This window comes from Mobula hypostoma, chromosome 5 (assembly GCF_963921235.1).
Source record: "Mobula hypostoma chromosome 5, sMobHyp1.1, whole genome shotgun sequence".
Lineage (NCBI taxonomy): Eukaryota > Metazoa > Chordata > Chondrichthyes > Myliobatiformes > Myliobatidae > Mobula > Mobula hypostoma.
This window is the reverse complement of record NC_086101.1, coordinates 21268905-21292921: the sequence shown is the minus strand read 5'-3', so window position 1 is coordinate 21292921 and position 24017 is coordinate 21268905. Positions and strand designations below refer to the sequence as shown.

Below are 24017 nucleotides of genomic sequence, written 5' to 3'. Positions count from 1 at the left end.
AATCACATTTCCTTTTCCGGTTTCTGATGGGCGTGGTGTTGACAATGTGGCATTTGTGATGATTTGTCGATTTATAGAACTGGCACTTGTACTGTTTTTATTGAAGAATTTATTGATTCACTGTGTTGAATTCCAAAGAAACAAAGGGGTGAAGCACAAAAGAACTATTCATTTAAAGCGGAATGGCTTAGGGAAGCAGTAGAAACTGCTACACCGAAAGCTCATGAGGTCAGGAACGTGCAGCTAGGAGAAATGTTTATGTACAGTACAGAAACTGGTGTTACCTGCGTGTATTGTCACGATGCAAAAGTTGTTGGAGAATTTGAAGGTGGGAAGAAGAGAAGTGATATTTGGAAATAGGACTTTTTAAAGCATCATTTAACTAGCAAATCACATTTGGACATTGTGCAAAAGCTCCACTGAGAAAATTCTTCATTACCCGCTGCAGGCCTGCTACGTGCGCTTTGTGAGATTGCAGCTGAATGAGAGTGAAAATGATCGAACCCAGAGGTGATCGAAGTACTCATTGACAGTGTTTTGCTAGCTGTTAAAATGAAAACCACTTTGATTTTCTGCACACTGGTCATTACAAATTAGAGGAAACATTGGTCACCTCCCCCAAGGTAATTCCTGGCTCTAGTTCAGAGGGGTGGGGGGCATTAGGGGAAGGAGATATCCAGGGGCTATGGAGATGGCATATATGCTGTATGATTAACTCATCGTGGTATGCAGACATGGCGATCTGTCTTGGCCCTGCTCACCCAATCTGGAACATGGCATCCTTTTATCTACTGAGGGAGTTTTCTGCCATCGACCTGGTAGCAGTGTACATTCCATTTCAGGCCAATGTCAGACAGGCACTAGGGAAGCTAAGCATTGTGTTCAGCTCGCATGAAAGAGCGCAGCCTATCTTTCTAGTGCATTTCAACCAGGCCAGCTTGATATAACCACCACCAACATATCACCTGTGGGACCAGAGGAGCCAACACACTTGACCACTTTTGTACCACCATCAAAAAAGCTTACTGTGCCATCCCCACACCCACACTTCGGAAAGTCTAATCACCTGGCTGTACTTTTCTCCCAGAGCATGGTCAGAGATTAAAGGTCACAGCACCAGTGGTGAAGGCCAAGGAGGGTCAAGAGAAGCAGATGAGCATTTACAGGACTACCTTGAGTTGGTAGACTGGACAGTATTCAGGGATTCATCTTCAAGTCTGAATGATCAGTCACATTTGACTTCATCAAAGTGTGGATGAGTTGAGAATGTACCAGAAAGTCTTGGATGAACCGGGAGATTCATAGTCTTCTGAGGGCTAGACCTATGGCAAGGTATTTTAAGAGCAAAATTCCAGCTGAGGTCAGAGATGGAATCGGATGCTCTGGCAGTGTTTGTAGGCCATTATTGTCTAACATCATGAAGAGCTGTGATGCTTCACTCCCAGATGAGCATTTTATGCATGCCTTCAAAGGTAGTAAAAAACTACATCTGTGCAAATCCCTGCGGCATCCAGTGACCCTGTGATCTCTGTCTCGGAGGCTGACGTCAGAACATCTTTCAAGAGAGTTAGAGGTCAGGAGGACAAAACGTCAGGCCCTGATGGTCTACTTGGTAGACCTGTGCCAACCAGCAGGTGGGAGTGTTCAAGGACATCTTCAGTATCTCTCTGCTGCAGGTGGATGTTCCCACCTACTTCAAAAGGCCGACAATCATACCAGAGCACAGTGGCACTTGCACCTACCGAGATGAAATGCTTTGAGAAGTTGGTCATAGTTAGAATCAATAGAGATTCAGCATCCAGTGCCTAATCGGGGACCTAGACCCACTGCAATTTGCCTATCACCACAATAGGCCTACAGTGGATGCAATCTCACTTGATCTCCACTCAGCTTTGAATTACCTGGACAAGAGTAATACCCACGTCAGTCTGCTGTTTATTGATTGTAGCTCAGCGTGGAACACAATCATACCCTCAGTTCTAATCAACAAGCTCCAAAACTTGGAGCTCTGTCCTCCCTCTGCAACTGGATCCTTGATTTCCTCACCGGGTGACCACAATCTGTGTGGATCAGAAATAACATTTGGCCGACCATCAACACTGGAACACCTCATGGATTTGTGCTTAGACCACAACTCGACTCTCTCTGCCTGCATGATTGTGTGGCTAGACACAGCTCAAAGGGCATCTCTAAATTTGCAGATGACACAACTATTGTTGGCAGAGCATACGGGAGCGAGATCGATCAGCTGGTTGAGTGGGGTCGCATCAACGACCTTGCACTTAACATCAGTAAGACTGAGGAATTCATTGTGAACTTCAGTCAAGGGCACACCTACCAGTCCTCCTTGAGAAACCAGCAGTGGATAGGGTGAGCAGCTTCAAGTTCATGGGTGTTGTCATCCCTGAAGATCAATCCTGGGTCATACAATTAATTTCATTAGGAGCTTTGAGGAGAATTGGTATGTCACCAAGGATACTTGAAAATTTCTGCAGGTGTGCCTTGGAGAGCATTCTAACTGGTTGCATCACTGTCTGATAGAGTGAGGCCACAGCCCAGGATGAAAAAAAGCTGGAAAAGTTGTAAACTCATGTGCACGAGCCTCCCTAGCATGAGGTCACCTTCAAAAGGCAATGCCTTAAGAAGGCAGTATCCATCACGTAGGACCCACTTCACCCAGGACATGCCATCTTCTTATTGGAGAGTGAAGACCTTTTCAGGAACAGCTTCTTCCACTCCATCAGATGTCTGAATGGACAATGAACCCGTGAACACTACCTTACTATTTTTTCCTCTCTTTTTGCACTACTTTTTAATTTGTATATAAAAGTAATTTATAGTTTTTGTTATTGCAATGTACTGCTGCCACAGAACAACATATTCCAGTTGCATTGATTCTGATTGCTGCACAGTAGGCCTGTCTTCACCCACCCTTCGGGCTGTCTGCGCAGAGTTTGCATATTCTCCCCGTGTAATCACATTTTGAAAACATGCAGTGCGGTGGCAGAATGGCTTCAAACTGCCGAGCTCATTCCCCAGCATGTAGGTGAGGGGTATAACCTGGGGCTGGAAGTGGAGTTGGTAGGACATCCCTATGAAACAGAGTTGAGGAGGAATTTCTTTGGCCAGAGGGTGGTGAATTTGAGGAATTATTTGCCACAGACCACCAAATCATTGGGTGTATTTAAAGCAGAGTTTGATAGGCTTTTGATTAGTAAGGGCATCAGTGTTACAGGGAGAAGGCAAGAGAATGTGGTTTGGGGGGGGTGGCGGAGGTGATTACGTCAGTCCTGGAATGGCAGAGCAGACTCGATGGGCTGGTTTGCCTAATTCTTCTCCTACGTCTTCTGGGCTTATGGAGTGTGGGGAGAATAAAACTGATAAAGCAGCACAAACCCAGGTTCAATCCTAACCTCTGATGCTGCCTTCCCCTAGGCGCTCTGATCTCCTTGTGCATCCCAAAGATGTGGGTGTAGTCCATTCTACATTGCTGGTCCCCCCTTCACTATCCAAGAAATCCCTTCATTCCCTCCAGGAACAGCTTCTTCTGCTCTTCCATCCCACTTCTGAATGGACATAGACCCCATGAACACTATACCTCAATACTTTTTCATTTTAGCAATACTACTTTAATTTAAATATTATATATATTAATTAGACTGTAATTTGCATTTTTTCTCTATTATTACTGCCATGGAGTGGTGAATCTATGGAATTTGTTGCCACAGGCAGCTGTGGAGACCAGGTCATTGGGTATACTTGAGGCAGAGATAGACAGATTTTCGATTAGTCAGGGCATGAAGGGATTCGGGGAGAAGACAGGAGATTGGGACTGATGGGGAAAATGGATCAGCCATGATGAAATGGCGGAGCATACTCGATGGGCCAAATGGCCTCATTTGCTCCCTTACCTTGTGGTCTTCTGGTTTATTGTGTAATGCATTATACTGTTGCCCTGTAAAGACAACAAATTTCACAACATATGCTGGGGATATTAAATCTGATTCTGATTTCTGTAATCTGACAGAATCTAGTACCTTAGCAAACACCCTCCCCTTCGTCCCAGGTGCATTTTCTTTCTCTCTTTGACCTGATTTTTTTTTTCTGCTCGCTATTTTGTTTTCCTTTTAAGCTGATTTTGCATAACTTTTTTTTTGAAGCCTGTAAATTAACAAGCCATGCATGGTCTCTCAGCTCTGCCAGTGACCCACTGGAGAGTGGGGGCTGGCGTGTAATATGAATCATATTATGTCCCACCTCAGCAAACTAAGCCACCTCCCCCACTTCCCAGAGTATTTCCCTTCCACATCACCAATTCACCCTATGGTCCATCCGCAAGGCTCATTATAGGGGACAACATCATCCCCAGGCCCTGCTTCCCACCCTAGGAGGAGGTATAGAGTGGGAGGAAAATCTCACACAGTGGTGGGAGGAGTTATTTCTGCAGCTTCAGGCTGGATCCCTGAGACCAAAGACTCCTGGTGATGAAAAAAAATTAAATTTCGGTAGGTGCCGAGGAGTAAACCCATTGACCCATCGTTGTGTTTTGGGGATACAAGAGACGAAACGGGAAGAAAGATAGAGAAAGAGAGTAGAGAAGGAGGACGGAGAAGGGGAAAGAGATTGATATAGCGTTAGGAGAGAAAGGGGGATACTGAGGAAGAGAGGTAAGTGGAGAGGCAGGGATAATGGTGAGGGAGAGAGAACGAGAAAGATATGAAGTGAGGGAGAGAAAGGGAGGGGGAATGAGTAGGGTAAAGGGGTGCCTAATTACACTAATTCTTTATGCCTGCTCCTGGTCCATAACCTTCCATTCTCTGCATATTATTCCTCTGCTTATCCCTCAAAAGATAGACACGGGATTCTGGAAATGCTGGATATCTTGAGCACCACACACAAAATGCTGAAGGAACTCAGCAGGCCAGGCGGCATCTATGAAAAAGAGTAAAGAAGTGACATTTCGGGCCTAGATCCTCTCAACAGCTGAAAAGTCAACTGTTGACTCTTTTCCATAGACGCTGCCTGGCCTGCTGAGTTCCTGTGTCATTTTGTGAGTGTTGCCTGGATTTCCAGCATCTGCAGATTTTCTGTTGTTTGTGGAGGAACTCAGCAGGTCAGGTAGCATCGAGAGCAGGGAATAAACAGTCCTGATGAATGGTCTCGGCCTGCAACCTGGACTCTGTACTCCTCTCCATAAATGCCACCTGACCTTCTGAATTCGTCCTGTGTTTTCTGTGTGCGTCTGCGTTAAAACATCTCTATTGTGTTTGCCTCCTTCACCCCGGCAGCACATTCCAGGCACCCACCAATCTGAATAAAAGAAGATTGCCCCGTGCATCCCTTTTGAACATTCTCCCTCTCACCTTAATGCTTCTCGATTCCAAGAAGTGCGCAGCACAGTAGTGTAGCAGTTAGCGCAATGCTTTACAACGCCAGCGACTGGGGTTCAATTCCTGCCACTGTCTGTAAAGAGTTTGCAACTTTTCCCCATGTCTGCGTGGGTTTCCTCCAGTGCTCTGGTTTCCTCCCACATTCCAAAGACAAACAGATAAGGTTAGAAAGTTGTGGGCATGCCACGTTGGCGACAAGAGCATGGCAATACCTAAGAGTACATACTTGGACTACGTTGGCTTTGATACAAACAACGCATTTCACTTTATTTTTTGATGTACATGTTACAAATATAGCTAATCTTTAACCTCTTTAGTTATGTAGATCTAGCTTCTTTCACCACTGGTGACAGGACAAACCTTCCATCCCAGAAACCAGGCTAGTGAATCTCTTTTGGAACAGACTCCAGTGCTGTTATATCCTTTCATAACTGAGGGCACCAGAGCACCAGAGCAATGCAGAATGCTCCAGGTGTGTCCTCACCACTGCACTCGGGACAGGTGATGCTGGGAAGTTCCAGTCTGAATCGCTTTCCTCTGGGGACATGGTAGACCCAATTGTCCTTCAGGGAGGAGAGTTGGGAAGGAGGAGGCGGGTATTTCAGTGATATTCCAGAGGGGCGTGTTCTTCCCAGGATGCTGAAAAACAGGTGAGCCTTTCTCTGAAATGGCTGCTGGAGGCAATCAGAGGTCTGATGACAGAAACTGGGCCATCCCGTTTCTCGGTGGAAAGACTGGTTTTTACTACTTGGTCTTGCTGTTTCCAAGTGCAGGATTCTCACATCAGACCCATTCGAGACATTCAGGAGGCACTGAGACAGACATTTAGTTCTAAGGGTAACACAGCACAGGAACAGGCCCTTTGCCCACAATGTTGTGCCAGTCTAATTAAATTAGAAATCAATTGGAGAACCTAATTAATCCCTTTGCCTCCACAATGTCCATACCATTCTATTTTCCTCACATTCGTGTGCCTATTTAAATGTCTCTCAAAAGACTCTAATGCATTCTTCCTCTACAGGCAGTGTATTCAAGGCATCCACCACTCAGAGTTTTAAAAAATAACTTGCCCTTCATGTTTCCTTTGAAATTACCCCCTTTCACCTTAAATGCATGCCCTGTGGCATTAGACCTTTCAACCTTGGGAAAAAGATACTGTTTGTCCACTGTATCTAGACCTCTCATAATCTTACAACCCCCCCATCAGATCTCCCGTCACCCTCTGCCACTCCACAGAAAACAATCCACATTTCTCCAACCTCTCAATATAGCCCACGCCCTCTAATCCAGGCAGCATCCTGGTAAATCTCCTCTGCACCCTCTCCAAAGTCTCGGCATCCTTCCTACAATGGGGTGACCAGAACTGCGTGCAATATTCCAGATATGGCCTAATTAGAGTTTTATAAAGTTGCAGCGTAACTTCCTCACTTTGGAATTCAGTGCCTCGACTATTAAGGGCAAGCAACCAGCCTATTAAGCTGTGTGGCCACTTTCAGGGAGCTATGAAATGGGATTAGTGTAGATGAGTAAAAGGAGTAGCAGGGACATGATGGGCTGAAGGGTCTGTATCTTTGACTTGGAAGGAGAATGAATACTCGATCAATCGAGACTATGCTGGCCGCAGAGCAATCCCATTGCTCTACAGGGGCTGCTGAGTCCATCACACTGGAACAGGTTCTCCAGTTCCCAGCTGCTTTCTTACCTCTGCACCTGACATGGGTGGGGTGCAGAAGAACCGGAGGAATAGAGCACAGGACTGTGCCCTGCCTCGCTCCTGATCCCTTAGTGCCACATTCTTCCACTTCGAGGAAGTTCCTGAGACTGCTTTGAGGGAGTGGAGGGTTCCAAAGTGTTCTTGTGCGTCAAACCTGGAGTTTCACTGTCCAACACTCGCTTTTGGGAGTGGGAATTGGATGTGAAATTTGATGTTGCTCGCTGCCTGGTAAACTTCTCAGAGGAGCAGGGAGCATATTCCATTCATTTGATCGGGACCTGAGCATTGATACCGTTGCCAGCCATCTCCAGCTGACACTTGGGGGTGGGGTTTGAGCTGCCTTGTGAGCCACTGTGATCCTTTCAGTGCAGGTACTCTCACCGTGGTGTCAGGGGGTGTTCCAGGATTGGGACCCTGTGACGGTGAAGGACTGGCAATAGATTTACCAGTCAGGCTGGTATGGAGGGGAACTACAAAATCAGAATTGGGTTTATTATCAGAGAAATGCACTCAGTGGCCACTGAGTGTATGTTCATGGTCTTCTGCTGTTGTAGCCTATCTACTTCAAGTTCAAGGTGTGCATTCAGAGATGTTCTTCTGCACTGTAGTAACATCCGATTATGCAAGTTACTGTTGCATTCCTATCAGCTTGAACCAGTGTAGCCATTCTCTTCTGACGTTTCTCATTAACAAGGTGTTTATGCCCACAGATCTACCACGCCCTGGATGATTTTAATTTTTCACACCATTTTCTGTAAAGTCTAGAGAATGTTGGGTGTGAAAATCCCAGGAGATCAGCAGCTTCTGTGATACTCAAACCTGCCCATCTGGCACTAACAGTCATTCCATGGTCAAAGTCACTTCGATCACATTTCTTCCTCATTCTGATGCTTGGTCTGAACAACAGCTGAACCTCTTAGCCATGTCTGCATGCTTTTATGCATTAAGTTGCTGCCATATGATTGGCTGATTAGATATTTGCATTAACGAGCAGGTGTACCTAATTAAGTGACCATTGAGTGTAGGCCTTTAAATTTATTTTGCAGCAGCAGTACAGTGCAAGACATAAAAATCACTATAAATTACAATAAAAATAGTATAAAAGATGAATAGTGAGGTAGTATTCATGGGTTTATGGACCATTCAGAAATCTAATGGCAGAGGGAAGAAGCAATTACTAAAATATTGAGTGTAGGTCTTCAGGCTCCAGCATCTCCTCCCTGATGGTAGTAATGAGAAGAGGGCACATCCCAGGAGGTGAGGGTCCTTAATGAAGGGTGCCATCTTCCTGAGGCACCGCATTTTGAAGATGTTCTCAATGGTGAGGAGGGTCGTGGCTGTGATAGAGTTGGCTGAGTCTAAAACTCGGCAGTCTCTTGGGATTTTGGGCATTGGATCATCCATAAGAAGGTGGTGCTCCTGTGTCTTCTGCCCTTGGTCGTCTTGGCACTGGAGGTGGCAGGTTTGCAAGATGCTGACTGAGTGGCCCGGCAGAGTGACTGCGTTGCATTCTGCAGTCTCTGCGTGCTGGTCGTGGAAGAAGGGAATGTCAAACGTAGAAGTTTGGTCACCGATCAAGGGGACTGTTTTGTTCTGGATGGTGTTGAGAGTTGGTGGACACAGGCCGGTATAGAGTGTCCTTTCAGATTACTGACCTATACTTTGTCGATGGTGGAAAGGCTCAAGGGGTTCAGGAGGGGTGTCCCTCTCCACAGGATACACCACCTCTGACCTGCACCTTTAAAAATGGTACTTGAGTGGCTGATGTACTTGAGTCTCAGGTGCTAGTGGGCAGTGACCCTGAATCCTCTGTGGTGTGAGACCATTTGGCGCATCGAGCCTATACTGCCTCACAGAGGACTACAATTCTCCACTGATTTTACTTGTAAGGTATTCGCCTCACATTCTGATGACCAAGGGCAATTTACTGCGGCCAATTAGGTCCATCAGCTCGCGTGTCTGTGGGAGGCAGGAGGAAAAGGAGTATCCAGCGGCAACCCATGTGGTGACCGGCAGATGTGCAAACTCTGCACCCAGACAGCAGCGGAGGTTGGTATCGAACCCGGCCCTCCAGGGCCATGAGACAGCAGCTCCACCCGCCGTTTCCTATCAGAGCCTGGTGAGGTCTTGTTGCTTTCTGATTTGTTACCATCTCCCCACCATCAGCCTCACACTCAGCCTGAGTTTGTTTGGGAGCCAAATTGAATTTTTTTGAAGATTTTAATTGAATTAATTCCTGAAACTACTCTGCTTCATTTGGAAGTGGGAGGTTACAGGATCCTGGGAGTGACTGTGCATTGCCAAGTACCATTCCCCACGGAGCCAGCTGGTGGCTGTGGGGAATGGGTATGATCGATGTCTCCCTGCCTGCACCTCTGTCTGCGATGGATGCGCTGCTCGGATCAGGTCAAACTCCGGTTTGTTCTGCTAATGTTTCCCTAGGGGCGGATGTGCGATTGGCTGTGCCTTCCCCACAGGACAGAATGCATTTTTCTTACATCCACAAGGCCATGCCGCTGGAGAACCTGGGACATGGTCCACTGGGAACAGACCGTGAGCTTATCCCAGTGTTCAGCTGCTGCTCCAGAGAGGGGAAGGGGTGTGGGTGCCATTGTACATGGACTGCCAGGGGAAGGGGGCTGTGTGTAATAAAGATGAGGTGCACTTGGCTGTACTTAGTGAAGGCTGGGGAAGGGGTGCAGAGAGGTGCAGTGTAAAATGGGGAGGGTCCCCAGTTGGAAAGCCTCGTGCCCTTTGACTTGTGGAGCAGCCAGTCAGAATTTCCTTCCTGTGTCAGATTGGTGCCCTTCTCTAGCTTTGGGATGGACCTTGATTTGGGATGTGGTTGGACCCTTTGATTAGAGAAGGACATCTTGGGATATTTGGTCATCCAGGCAGTCTCTTTCTCAGAGGCAGGACGGATTGGAGGTCAGGAGCACCATGGGATACTCGGCACCTCCTGGGTCATCGTGGCCACAACAGCTCTGGAGGGGGCTCGGCACCAACCAGGATGAAGCAAGCAGCCCACCCCACTGGCTTCCCCTCTCCCACCCTGAACACGCTCTCCCTTTTCTACTGGGTCATAGAGGCTGAAGTGTGCAACGTCTACAAACTGGACCAGTTTTTGCTGACTGGGAAATTTACTGTTGTTCCTTCACTGGGTCCAAACCCTGGAACAAATCCTCCACCAATAGCACCATAGGAGCTCCTTCAGAAGGTCTGCAGTGGCTCAAGGAGGCAATAATAAATGCTGGCTTTGTGGGGGATACCCACAAGGCAAAATATATTGATGGCTAGCTGCAATAAATAGCACTGAGGGGTTAATGTTGTTCCAGAGGTAACTCTTATCTTCTCTTTGTGCTGATGTTACGGGATCTTTGCAGCCCTTTCACTCCCTCATTCTCCCTCCCCCATCCTGCCATCTCTTATCCACTTTCTGTCCTCATCTCTCCCCTACCCCTGTCTCTCCATGCCATTTTCTCACTGTTTATTCTCTGACCTCCTTCTACACTCTTTCACTCTCCTGCAATCTCCCCCCACCCATGCCTGGTGTTAAAGAATGTACAACATGTAACAGTACAGGCCTACAGGCTCTTTGGCCTATGATGATGTGCCGACACTATAACCTGTTTAAAGGTCAGTCTATCCCTTCCCTCCACTTAACCCTCGGTTTGTCTTTCATCCACGTGCATATCTAAGAATCTCTTAAATGTCCCTCATGTATCTGCCTCCATCCCCACCCCTGGCAGCATGTTCCCTGCACCCATTACTATGTTAAAAAGAAACAAACAAACTTGCCTCTGGTTAAACTATCTTTAACCACATTCTGCTCTGTCCTGCTTCCCTCCTGACCTTGCATCCCCACACGAGGTGGTCCTGGCCCCACAGGGACGGTTGAACTCCACCCCCAGCGTCATCCCCTGTGGTCCTTGCTCTACCTTTAACCTCTGCCCAGACCACACCAGCAGTCACATCCAGAGAAACGTGGCCTTCCTCTGCCCAAAGTGCGTCCTGGGGGAGTAACCCACACCGTATCCAGTCAAGCAACATCAGGGCTGCTGAGCAGTAACTCGGGGAACAGAACAGATGTAATGAACATCTGAAGGAAGAGAGGAGGAGGCGGGTGGAGGGAGAAAGGAAGTGGGGAAAATGCCCCCAGCTGATGACTATATTGAGGCTGGGGTAGAGGCATTGTCGGGAGCACTGAAGTGTTCCCCGTCTTGGGTGAAGTGGGAGAACTTGCAGCACTGAGGGTCCCTGTTTGAAAATAAGGGGTTTCAGAACTCAGCACAGAAAGATTAGATTAGTTTTATTTGTCACATGTACATTGAAACATACAGTAAAATGCACTCTTCCTAGACTGCACTTCTTCCCAGAGATACTGCCTGGCCTGCTGCGTTCACCAGCAACTTTTATGTGTGTTGCTTGAATTTCCAGCGTCTGCAGAATTCCTGTTGTTTGAGTAAAATGCACTGTTCACATCAATGACCGACACAGTCCGAGGATGTGAGGGCACAACCCATGTATCAGCATGCTTCTAGTGCCAAAAACTTAACTTGCCATAGCCATACATCATCGGAACATAGGAGGAAACCCATGCGATCACAGAGACAATAGACAAACTTCTTACAGACAGCGGCCATGAATTGAACCCTAATTGCAGGTTCACTAACTGCTGCTGTACTGTGCCATCCTACACCAGGGAAGAGGCCCACGTGTCAGTACGGACCATGAGGCGCTGTGCGAACTGTGCATCCACCTGTATGTGGCCCATCTCTCTCCGTTCCCTGCTTGTCCATGAGGAGGAGTTTCTTTAGCCAGAGGGTAGTGAATCCATGGAGGTCAAGTCTTTGGTATATTTAACGTGGATGTTGATAGGTTCTTCATTAGTCAGGTCGTCAAGGGGTACAGGGAGAAAGCAGGAGAATGGGGTTGAGAAGGAAAGTAAATCAGCTACGATCAAATGGCAGAGTAGACTCGATGGGCCAAATGGTCAAATTCTGCTATGTTGTCCAGTCTATCTAAATGGCTCCTACCTATATATGCTTCCCATGGCAGCACCTCCGTGCTCCCACCTCTCTTTGTGTTTTAAAAAAAAAAAAAAAATTGTCATATAAACTTTACATTTCCCCTCTCCCATCTTAAAGCTATGCCTAAACTTCATATACTTCTATTAGGTCATTCCCCAACCACTAATGCTCCAGAGAAAAACGTACCAAAATTCTACTTGCAGCCAATACTCTCTAATTGAGGCAGCAACTTGGTGAGCTACTTCTGCACCCTCTCCAAAGCCTCTGCGTCTTTTTTTGGTGAGAGGGTGACTAGAACTGCAGGTGGTGGGGTTGCAAAATTCAGATCTCTTTCTCCAGGGGTGGTGAGCCTTTAAAACTCCCTTAACCCAGGGGCGGTGGGGAGATGCCTGACCAGCGAGGGGTGAAATATCACTGAGGTGTGAATGTGGATTTGAGTTGTACGATCCACAATCTCCCTGAGTGGTGGAACCGTTTGGAGCCTCAGAGTGGCCTTCTCCTGCCATATTTATCATCCAGTATATCTGTCATCTCGGAACAAATCCTTTGGTGTTATTTTTAAATCTATTTTTGCATATATTAGCAATGAGATTCTTGGTTTTTTTTTGCTACTTTTTTTTGTCCTGAATTTGACCTGAATTTTGAGATTCTGCTGTGCTGGTTCCTGCTGATTTTTACGTTTGGTTATTTTTAGCGGGTGTGACAAGGGGCCGCACTGGCTGTCTCAAGGGTCTCTGGGGTCCGTGTCCCAGTGCCTTGCACGCCTTCAGCCTGATATTTCCCACGACACAAGCTCATCTTGCCATTGACACCATGACCCGCAGAGAGAGAGGGGAGGGTTTTGGGCGAGAGAGGACACTCTCTCCTCGTCGTGTCAGTGCGGTGCCAGCACGAGAATAGGTCTTTTGGACTGCCATGACTGTGCCAAATATGTTGCCAATTTAAGTTGTACTTGCTGTGTATTCCTACAGAACTCCCTGACCGCTCATGTCTGTCCAAAAGCCTCTTGAACACTGTTGTCATTATCTCCTACCACCACTGCCCCTGGCACCTACCACTCCCCGTCACCTTACAATGATTGATTTAAGAGTGAGAGGAAGGCATTTTGCCCCAGGACCCGCTTCACCATACAATGACCTCTCCGACTGTGACATTGACACTTGCACCCCCTTCCACATGTCTCTCTGCCACCTGTTGAGGGAGAGAGTTGCAGAGACTCTCCATCCACTGAAAGAGAAAGATCTCAGTTCTCGTCCGCGTCGGTTTACCTGCACATTCCAAAGACCTGCGGGTCGCTGGGGTTAACTGTCTGCTGTAAGTAGCCCCCCTGGTGTACGGGGAGGTGATTGAATCTGAGGGAGCAGGTGGTGGTGGAGTTGTTGATGGGAATGTGAGGGGAATAAAAAAGGATTAGTATAGATTTAGCGTAAATGAGTGTCCAGTGGTCGGCACAGACTCGGTGGCCTGAAGAGCCTTTTCTGTCCTGTATCTCTGGTGACTACAAAACCACCGGGAGAAGTTGTAATCTCCACACGGACAGCACCGAATCTGGGTTAACGGAGCCTGCTGCCCTGACGCGTTTCCCCCTTCCTGAATGTGGCCCCCCCCCCGCAGTTTGATCCACTGCAGGCCTGGCATTCCGTGGAAACAGCGGGAAGGCTGTTGCTATCTCTCAGGAAGGCTCAGTGAGACCCCACCCGTCCCACTTAGTGAGTGGGACAGGCTCCACTGTGCTGCTGGCATTCCTGGTGTTCTTGCAGCCTTCCGGGATGTGGCCGGGGAAAAGTATCAGCAATTCCGAGCCCACTCCTGCCCTCTTATCGCAATGAGCTTATTCTGGCTTGTTCCGTGCAGCTGGGGTGAAGGGGACAGGATGGCTGTAATGCATTACAGTATTAAACAGCAGCCCTATAAAACAAGACAGCTCACAAGTCACTCATTGCCTCTTTACAGCACCCCCAGAGTGATATAATTTCATTCCTCAGCACAAGTAATGTGTGAGCTCCCTGTGATGGGTGTAATTTTAAACATGTTTGACAGTGTATTGCTCACTGGAGGTTGCCAGCATGCTGGATCCCACGTTTAACACAATCTTTAATCAAAGTGAGCTGTCATGGGCTCAATAGTCTGGGAATCCCGCCTCGTTGATGAGGTTTGGAGGAATCAGAGAGGACAGGGCTCGGGGCCGCAATGAGGACAGTCTCCACCTCATTCTGTGCCTGCTCTGTTGCCCTAGGATGGAGCAGGCTGTTGTGAGGTGGTATAGGCCTCTGTCCCACTCCCCAGGATTGCCACCTCTCTCGGCCTGCAAAGCCCCTCCTCCCCACCCCTCCGACACACCCCCTCCCTCCCCAAACCCGATTTAAATGCCTCTTCCCCCCTCCCCCACTCCCACTGGTCTGACCCCTCCCTGTCTCCTTCACCTCCTCCAGTCCTCTGCTCACCCCGAAACACAAGGGAATAGGAGTGGGGCAAGGGCGCTCGACCTATTAAAGCTGCCCTGCCATTCCATACGATCGTGGCTGATCTACACGACCCTCGACACTCCAATTTCATCCCACACCCCAAAGTTGTTTGGGTTGGTAGACGAATTAGCCTTAGGATCTAGATGAGTGGTGGATCTGTGGGGAGGGGCTGATTGATGGCACTGGGGGATATAACAAAATGTGATTAGAGTGAATGAGTGACTGATGGTCTGCATGAATTTGCTGGGCCAAATGGTCTTTCTCCACTTAGTATGTTGCAACTTCATCAGCTGGGTTTGATTGTTTTCTAGTCCAGTGGAAGGTACAGATGCCTCAGGAACATGCAGTTCCTCCGCTCCAGCAAGGAATCCAAACGTCTGGAGTTGGGCTTTGGCCCCTCTTCCCCTAGATTTGAGAACACAAAGGGCAATGCCAGATTAAGCTATAGCAGGGACTTTGCAGGCCAATACTCTTTCTCAGTACATGTAAGCTGGATCCATATTCCCTGCCTAAACATGTCCATTACCTGCCTAGTATTCCAGGTGCAGCCCAGATTCAGTATAATATGAACTCCTAGGAGCTGTGTTATTTCAGCTTGAAGCTCTAACCTGATCACTCGTTGCCTGGAGACGGGGCCTGTTGAGGCCTGAGCAAGTAGGCCCAACTCATTTGCGGTTGCCTGGGGACACATACCTGCAGAGGTAGCAGACTCTAATGGATCCTGACCTGTGCAGGGGTGGGCAGAATTTGGGGTTGGCGGTGGAGGGTGGGTGGGTGAGGTATTGCAATTGTTACCGTCAGGCACAATCTCACCAGGGCTGATTGTGGATTTTGACACCAGCCATCTCTCCAGTCATTAACTGGTCTGGTTAAAGAGGTTTTTTTTCAAGATTCAAACAGTCAGGGACAGGTTAGTAACTGGTTATTATTGTAACATGTACTGTGTTACAGTGAAAGGCTTTATTTGGAACACTTCAGACACACCACTTCATGTACAGGTACATTTCGGTGGTATGAAGAGAAAACTAATTACAGAAGGCAGAATATAGTGTTACGGTCTCAGAGAAAACAGCACAGGCAGATAAATATGGCGCAAGGGCAATGATGAGGTAGACGGAGTGTAATGGGGGGGGCAGGTTTGAGGATCCAGTGAGTGAAACAGCATACAGATTTAAAATAGGCGCATTAACTGTTAATTTAAAAATGAACAGTGAAACAATAAACCAGGCCTCTAAGTGAAAAAGTGTTCATTCAAACTACTCAAAACCCACAATACTGGACATTCAGTTGCCCTTCAATTGAACGGGTACTCCGCTCAATCTCCCCAAATTATAAAACCGAAGAACTAAGCATTTTATGAGTGGATACTTAACTAAACAAACTGCGGGGTGGGGGTGGTGCCTAAGTCTGCAGCACTCTTTCAGCACTGGCTCGCTGAAGCGGGCCAGGGGACAGCAGAAAGAGCACGAACCTCCCTCACATGTTAGTCTCGTACCCCTGAGACACCCCAAACCAGAAATTGGTTTCGTGGGTGCGTAAACCAGCCAATGGGAATGAGCGGCCACAACTTCTAAACGGGTCAATTGGTGACCAAAAGGGTGGGAGTGGCTTTCGGCTGGCAACGAAATCAACTCCCACATGACACTGAGAGATCACGAGCTCATCTTTATCATACAGATCTTGTGTAGCAAGTCTTGAAACAGTGGGCTAGAAGCTGTGGTTGCGTCCACAAACTTTTGTTGAAGGGAGAGGGAGGAGAGAGAATGACCACGTTGAAAGTTTTTTTTTAATTATGTTAACCGCAGTGAGAAATGTAGACAGAGCCAGTGGATGGGAGACTAGTTTTGTGAAGCTTGGGGCTGTGTCCACAACTCTGCAGTTTCTTACAGTCCCAGGCAGAGCAATTGCCATATGAACCAGTGATGCATCAGGTAAGGTGCTTTACATGCTGCATCCATGCATTGCATTCAAACAAGATGTAGTGCTCCTTCCCAGAGATGCAGCCTGTGCCGGGGCCCAGGTTTGGGGAGGGAGTAAGACCAGACTTGGCTGGCTAATCCCCGGAAGGTCCCTCCACAGGAGGGAGAGAGGGCATCCAGTTCCCCACTGGGTCTCCACTGGAGTGGACTAAACATCCCTTGGAGTAAGCACCTGACTGCCCGCAGTAGGGTTGTGGATAAATCTAGTTCCTTCAGATAACTCCCTCCCCTCCAGGTAATTGCAGCCAACCTCCCCTTTTCTAAAAGGGGGGGTGGCACTTTGCTGGAAAAAGGACCCCTGGTCTTGAACCCTCCAATGAGGGAGTGTCCTGAGGAATGTTGGGGGAGGGAGGGAACGTTGGAGTGACAGCCAGGGGCACAGGTTGATCCCATGGGAGATTGGATGGAAATGGTGCTCCAGGACGTTGGGGTGTCTGGAAGATGCGTGAACACCCTCCTCCACTTGCATCCTCCCCGCACTCGTGTTGCGTTGGTTGTCGTTGCTCAGAGTGGCGGAACAGGTCCATGGGACAGCCTTGGCGGACCTGGGTATATGGGGACGAGAGCGGACAGCGCTGAGGAAGTGCCACAGTGTCAGAGGGTGCACTCGCTCAGGTGAGGGGCTAAGCCGAGCATCTACCTGCCATTTTGTGAAGTTCATGGCATTGGGGGGGAGGGGTGGCCTAGGATTGATTTCTCTCAAATATCTCTTAAAGGGAAAGTGGTGTATGTTTGATTATCACATTACTGGCCTTGGGACCTTGCTGTGCATATGTAAATAGTGGTCTCTCCGGCAGAGGAAAAATTGGCAAAGGGTTTCCTGAAGTTGGCTGGGGGTGGAGGGCGTACTGCAGGGACATTGAGAAGCACGTTTCTGCGAGGGTTGGTGCCAGTCCATCTCCCTCCCTCCCATCTGCAGTCAGTGCACGTACCCCATGGTTGAGGGCTGATTCTGTGGGGAGGCAGTGCTGTGTACTATTGCAGGGGGAGGGGTTCGGGAGGGAAAATGGGACTGGGCACTGAGGTTGATGGGGGATGGGCGAGCTGGAGTTGTATGGGGCTGTGACAGTGGTGGATTTTATTTTTGGGCTCAGCGTTCCTGAGGTGTAAAGTTTCTGGATGAACAAGTTCTGCCGTGAGTTGGCAGGTGTGTAGTGTATCAAAGTGTGTGTGTGAGAGAGATTATTGTTTTACCTTATTTTACCTCAATGCAGGATGTAATGTTCTGATCTATAAAAACAATATGTAAGATGAGCTTTACACTGAATCTTGGTACATGTGACAATAATAAACTAATATCAAATAGAGTGTGTGTGTGTGTGTGTGTGTGTGTGTGTGTGTGTGTGTGTGGCAGGATTGCTGGAGGAACTCAGCAGACCAGGCGGCAACTATGGAAAAAGGTACAGTCAACGTTTCGGGCCGAAACCCTTCTGCAGGGCTGGGGTCTCTGCTTTTTCCATTGATGCCACCTGGCCTGCTGAAATGTGTGTGCTGCTCGGATTTTCAGCACCTGCAGATTTTCTCTTGTTTGTGATCTGTGTGTATGCGCAATTGTTTTGTGTGTGAGAGAGAGCACAATAGTGTGTTTGTGAGAGGGTGCAGTTTTGTGTGTGAGAGAGAGAGCGAGAACGAGAGAGCACAATAGTGTGTTTGTGTGAGAGAGAAAGTGCATTTGTACGTGTGTGACTGATACTGGGGTGGATGAAGGGGTGTGTGTGAATTTGTAGGACTGAGGTGTGGGGTGGGGAGAGTCCGGGGGGTGGAAGATAGTAGGAGGAGGAGGAGGAGCTGCCTGCCTCCCTTCGGCCGCCCTCCAGCAGGCCGTGCAGCCTCGCAGGCCCCAGTTCCCCTCCCCACTGCGGACATTCGAGGAATTCCTCTGCGCTGCGGTGGCGGCTGCTCCCCGACCCTCCCCCCACTCCACTCCGCGGGACGACGAGGGAAGGAGGTCATTGCTAGGTTGTCGCCATGGCGACAGTTCTGGAGTGAAGCAGTGCGGGGCCGGCCTTCCCCAGTGCATTGTACCTGGGCGTAGCGGCGGCACCGTGGGGGCAGTTTGGCCTCGCTCCGCTGCCTCTGCCTCGGCCCCTCCCCGCCTCATCCTACGGCAACGATGGGAAGAAGATTCGGTTCCTACCCCCTCCCAGAGCTGGGCTGGCCTCCGTTCCGAGGCCCCAGCTCCCGACCACTCGCGGTTGGGGCAGTAATCTTTTCCCCAGTAAAAAATGTCCAGCCCCTCCTCCTACCTGAAAGGGGAGGGGAGGCGGTCGCTCCTGGCGGTTGTTGAAGGACAGGGGCACAGTCTCGGTGGAGGGTTGGGGAGTGCGGATGGATCTATGGCACCAAGAGAGTCTGGAAGACGTAAAGCCTTCCCAACCCTTCCACTACCACTACTTCCTGTGGGGATTACTGGCAGGGCCGGGAGTGGCAGAGCTACGCTGGAATATGGATGGGACGGGATCGATGATTAGGTCCTCCATGATGGTGTATGGTTGTGTGGGGGGGGGGCGCCTTGATTCAATAGGGCACTTCGTCCTCGCCTTCCCCACCTGCATCTGTTGCCTTCCTCCCAGCTTCACTCTAATCTGCTCTCTATCACTCTCACCTTGTTCCCCCCCCACCTTCAACTACCGAACCTCCCCTTCTTGCCCTCCTCCACCTCACTTTTCCCATCCTCACCGATTCTGCTGTAATCCTCCCCTCCCCACCCCACTTCTTGTTCTCATCTCCCCTTGTCCTCTCCTCCCTGTCCTTGCCTCCCTTCATTCTCCCCCACCTCCCTCCATTCTCACCTTCCTCCAACCTTACCTCCCCACCTCCCCCTCGGTTCCCACCGTTTACATGCATTCTACCCATGTCAAGCCCTCCCTGCCATCCTCACCACCCCCACCATTCCCTTGTCATTTCCCCGTGTTTCCCATTTCCTCTTGTCCTCAACCACTCCATCTCCCTCTCATCTACCTGTCCTCTGCTCCCCACTTTCCCACTTACCTCGCCTCACCTCCCCTAATCCCCTTTTACTCATCTGCCTCATCCCAGCCTGCACCCCTGTGCCCATGGGGCCATGACCAATGGATGTTGGTCGAGTTCCGTGGGTAAACCTCTGAGCCTCATCATTGCAGAACAGAAGTATGTCACTGATGAGGCCATGTGCCCAGCACATTCCTGCCTTCTGGCCCTGTTGATGCTGCTTTACTGGCTGGGCATTGCCAACCTCTAAATGCTTTGGTCCTCCTCATCGCTGATCCTGGGGTTTGCCGTGCACTGATTAGATGCCACTTATCTAATTTTGTGGCAGAGAACTTCTTTAGCAAAAGGTGTGGAGAGCAGGGAGGTCGTGTGTAACTCCGATAATCTGGCTCAGCTCTCTCCAGACTATGAAAGTGCCAGACTGGTTGGTTTTCCAGACTGTTGGATTTGTCTCCTTTTTATACCCAGATAGCCTTTTATTTCACTTCCTTTTAACGCAGTGGGATAGTAGATTTTCTAGAGAGCATTGTGAGTTTAGAGGGAGCAGGGAACACACTGGTACTCTGGACCTTTTCTCTGGTTGCAAACCTCCCCATGTTCCTTGTTCCTAAGTTGTGGACTCTGAAACTCTGTCCAGTCCACATCCTGGACCCTGGCCTCTGTCCCACTCTGTATGCTCTCTGCATCACAGCCAGATGTGGCTATTCCAACATTCAGCAGCACTAAAGGCTGCAGAGAGTTGTGGACACAGCCTAGTCCATCATGAGCACACTCCCCCCCCCCCTTACCATTGACAACATTGCCTCAAGAATGTGACAGTGATCACCAGGGAACCCCACTATCCAGGCCATGTGCTCTTTGCACTGCCACCTCCAGACAGGAGGTTCAGAAGCCTGGTCCCACACCCAGAGGTTCAGGAACAGCTACTTTCCTGCAACCAAAAGGTTCATGAAATGAGCCTCACAAACCTCACTGTAACTTAGCAATAAAACACTACAGACCACCGCATGAATTACTGTGAATCTCTCTCTTCCCCCCACCTCCCCCTGCATGTTGTCTTTCAGGTAGAATAAGAAAAAACAATAACAGGATGCAGAATAAAGTGTAAAAGCTACAAGCGAAGTGCAGTGTAGGTAAATAATAAGGTGGAAGATGATGAGGTAGATTGTGAGATCAAGGGTCTATGTTATTGTACAAGATACTTGGTACTTGTGCATTGGACCATAAATTTGATTTGGGACACTTGGCCCCCATTGTGGAGTCGAAGCCAGTTGCCATCAGGATCTTGGAATGATGGAGTATCCAATGTGTCCTGATTGCCTTGTAATACATGAGATGTCCAGCCCTTAAAGCGCGGCGTCGATGTAGACACTGACTGTTCGGGCGGTTATGGCTGGGGTGGGGTGGTGGGTGAAGGGAGTTCCTGACAGGGATGACCTGACCCGGCTGCTGCCCATTCCAGGCTTGAGCATCCGAAGCAGCCAGGAGGAGGAGCCCGTGGACCCACAGCTGATGCGGTTGGACAACATGCTGCTGGCGGAGGGCGTGGCTGGCCCCGAGAAGGGCGGGGGCTCGGCGGCGGCGGCAGCAGCGGCAGCTGCCTCGGGCGGGGTCTCCCCCGACAACTCCATTGAGCACTCTGACTACCGGGCCAAGCTGGCCCAGATCCGGCAGATCTACCACACGGAGCTGGAGAAATACGAGCAGGTAGTGGGGGGCTCTGGGATCGCGAGGAGGGGTGGGGGCTGTCTGCCGAGGTGGGGAACAGTGCACAGAGTTGAATTGGGTTACTGGGCTGCACTATGAAATGCCATTGCCAGTGTCACTGCAAAATCTTACGATGGTGACTGGAGGTGCACTTGTTAAAAGAACAAAGCTTCATTCATGCCACCCTGTCTCACACTCCTAGGGCAGAGACCACACAGGTTAGACGCATCAGGAAGATCCCTCTACATCGTCGTGTCCCACGCTCCCATGATGGGAGCAGCACAGTCAGTGAAGCTTCCTCCGCACTGTCCTTTCGCACACGAGCAGGACAGTATGGGTTTTATACAGGGTGAACCTTTCTCACGGTGTCGTATCTCACACTCCCAGGGCGAGGACAGAGTGAAGTCCTTCCATGCCATTGCATCACATGCTCCTGGGACAAGGGACACTACAGCGTGGTCACAGTAAAGCCTCCTCTTACATTATTGGTAATAATACTTTGAAATGTGGAGGGGATGAAATGAAGCCTTCCTGTCCTCATTCTGTGCCTTTGTGGTTCTGTACTCTGAGTGAGAGCTTGAGATCATTTATGGTTTTCTTTGTCTTCTCTCTGCCCTCTCCATTCTTGTCTCTCACTCTCTCCCTTTCACTTTTGTTTTCTCTCTCTCCTCTTTCTCTTCCAGCCACCCTCTTCCTGTTCTCCCTCCTCACTCTACATCCTTTGTGCCTTTGACCCTCTCTCTTGCACAACCCCTCTCTTTCTACTTGTTGTCCTATGAAGATTTCCACCCTCCTTCCTCTCCGGGGGATCTGCCCTGTGTTCATCAGGGGTGTTTGAAACTCTCTCTCTCCCCCTCCCCACCACCTCAGCCCTGTCTTTCCCGGGCTGCGCACTCGCTTGTAGCACAGGCCACTCCTCCTGACTCTCCACTGGCTTTTGTCCATACGTAGGCCTGCAATGAATTTACCACGCATGTGATGAACCTCCTTCGGGAGCAGAGTCGGACACGGCCGATCTCTCCTAAGGAGATCGAGAGGATGGTCGGGATCATCCATCGGAAGTTTAGCTCCATCCAGATGCAGCTAAAGCAGAGCACATGCGAGGCGGTCATGATCCTGAGGTCAAGGTTCCTCGACGCCAGGTCAGTGTCGGGGGGGTCAGGTGGGGGAGGGGGGCTTGTTGGGGTTGTGAGGAGTTTGAACTGCTAGGGTCCTGAAACCAGGCTGGGATAGCCCAGAATAGATGCACATGTCTGCAGGTGCTCTAAATCTGGAGCAACACATGAAACATTTGAGAACTCAGCAGGTCAAGCAACATCTGAGGAGTTTCTTCAGATACATGAAGTGTAAAAAAAGAAGCAAGAGTGGATATCAGACCACTGGAAAATTATACCGGCGAGGTGGGAAAAGGAAATGGTGGATGAACTGAATAAGTATTTTGCATCAGTTTTCCCTGTGAAAGACACTAGCAGTATGGTGGAAGTTCCACGAGTCAGGGGTCATGAGTGTGTGAAATTACTATAACTAGAGAGAAAGTTCTTGGGAAACTGAAAGGTCTGAAGGTAGGTAGGACACCTTGACTAGATGGTGTATACTGCAGGGTTCTGAAAAAGGTGGCTGAAGAGATTGTAGAGGCATTACTAATGATCTTTCAAAAATCACTAGGTTCTGGAATGGTTCCTGCTGAAGGGTCTCGGCCTGAAACGTCAACTATACGTGTTTCCATAGATGCGGCCTAGCCTGCTGAGTTTCTCCAGCATATTGTGCTTATAGGCCAGTTAGTCTGACCTTGGTGGTTGGGAAGATGTTGGAGTCGATTGTTAAGGATGTGGTTTCGGGGTTCCTGGAGGTACATGATAAAATAGGCCGTAGTCAGCATGATTACTTCAAGGGAAAATCTTGCCTGACAAATCTGTTGGAATTCTTTGAAGAAATAACAAGCAGGATAGACAAAGGAGAATCAATTGATGTTGTGTACTTGGATTTTCAGAAGGCCTTTGAACAGGTGCCACACATGAAGTTGCTTAGCAAGCTCGAGCCCATGGTATTACAGGGAAGATTCTAGCATGGATAGAACAGTGGCTGACTGGCAGGAGGAAAAGAGTGGGAATAAAGGGAGCCTTTTCTGATTGGCTACCGGTGACTAGTGGTGTTCCACAGAGGTCTATGTTGGGACAGATTCTTTTTACGTTATATTGTTAATGATTTGAATACTGGATTTGTTACAGAGTTTGCAGGTGATATGAAGATAGGTGGAGGGACAGGTAATTTTGAGGAAGTAGGCTTCAGAAGGACTTGGAGAGATTAAGAGAAAGGGTGAAGAAGTGGCAGATGGAATACAGTGTTGGGAAGCATATGGCCATGTACTTTGGTAGAAGAAATGAAGGGTTTGAGTATTTTCTAAATGCAGAAAAAATACGAAACATTGCGGAGCAAAGGGACTTGGGAGTCTATGTGCAGGATTCCCTAAAGGTTAATCTGCAGGTTGAGTTTGGTGAGGAAGGCAAATGCAATGTTAGCATTCATTTCAAGAGAACTGAATATAAAAGCAAGGATGTAATGTTGAGACTTTATAAGGCACTGGTTAGGCCTCACTTGGAGTATTGTGAGCAGTTTTGGATCCCTTAGAAAGGATGTGCTGAAACTGCAGAGGGTTCAAAGGGGGTTCACGAAAATGATTTCAGTTTTGAACAGCTTGTCAAATGAGGAGTGTTTGCTGGCTGTAGGCCCATATTCACTAGAATTCAGAAGAATGAGGGGTG

At 48.9% G+C, this 24017-nt stretch overlaps 1 protein-coding gene across 2 annotated transcripts in view; it reads left to right on the top strand.

Annotated features, from left to right (window-relative positions):
* The window catches only part of LOC134346670 (pre-B-cell leukemia transcription factor 2-like), a 46921-nt gene that overhangs the window by 9372 nt on the left and 13532 nt on the right, over nt 1-24017 (top strand). For both annotated transcript variants that reach the window (XM_063048166.1, XM_063048165.1), the window contains exons 3-4: nt 21011-21255; nt 22207-22397. In XM_063048166.1, coding sequence (XP_062904236.1) covers nt 21011-21255; nt 22207-22397 — 436 coding nt within the window. The remainder of the gene's footprint in view (nt 1-21010; nt 21256-22206; nt 22398-24017) is intronic.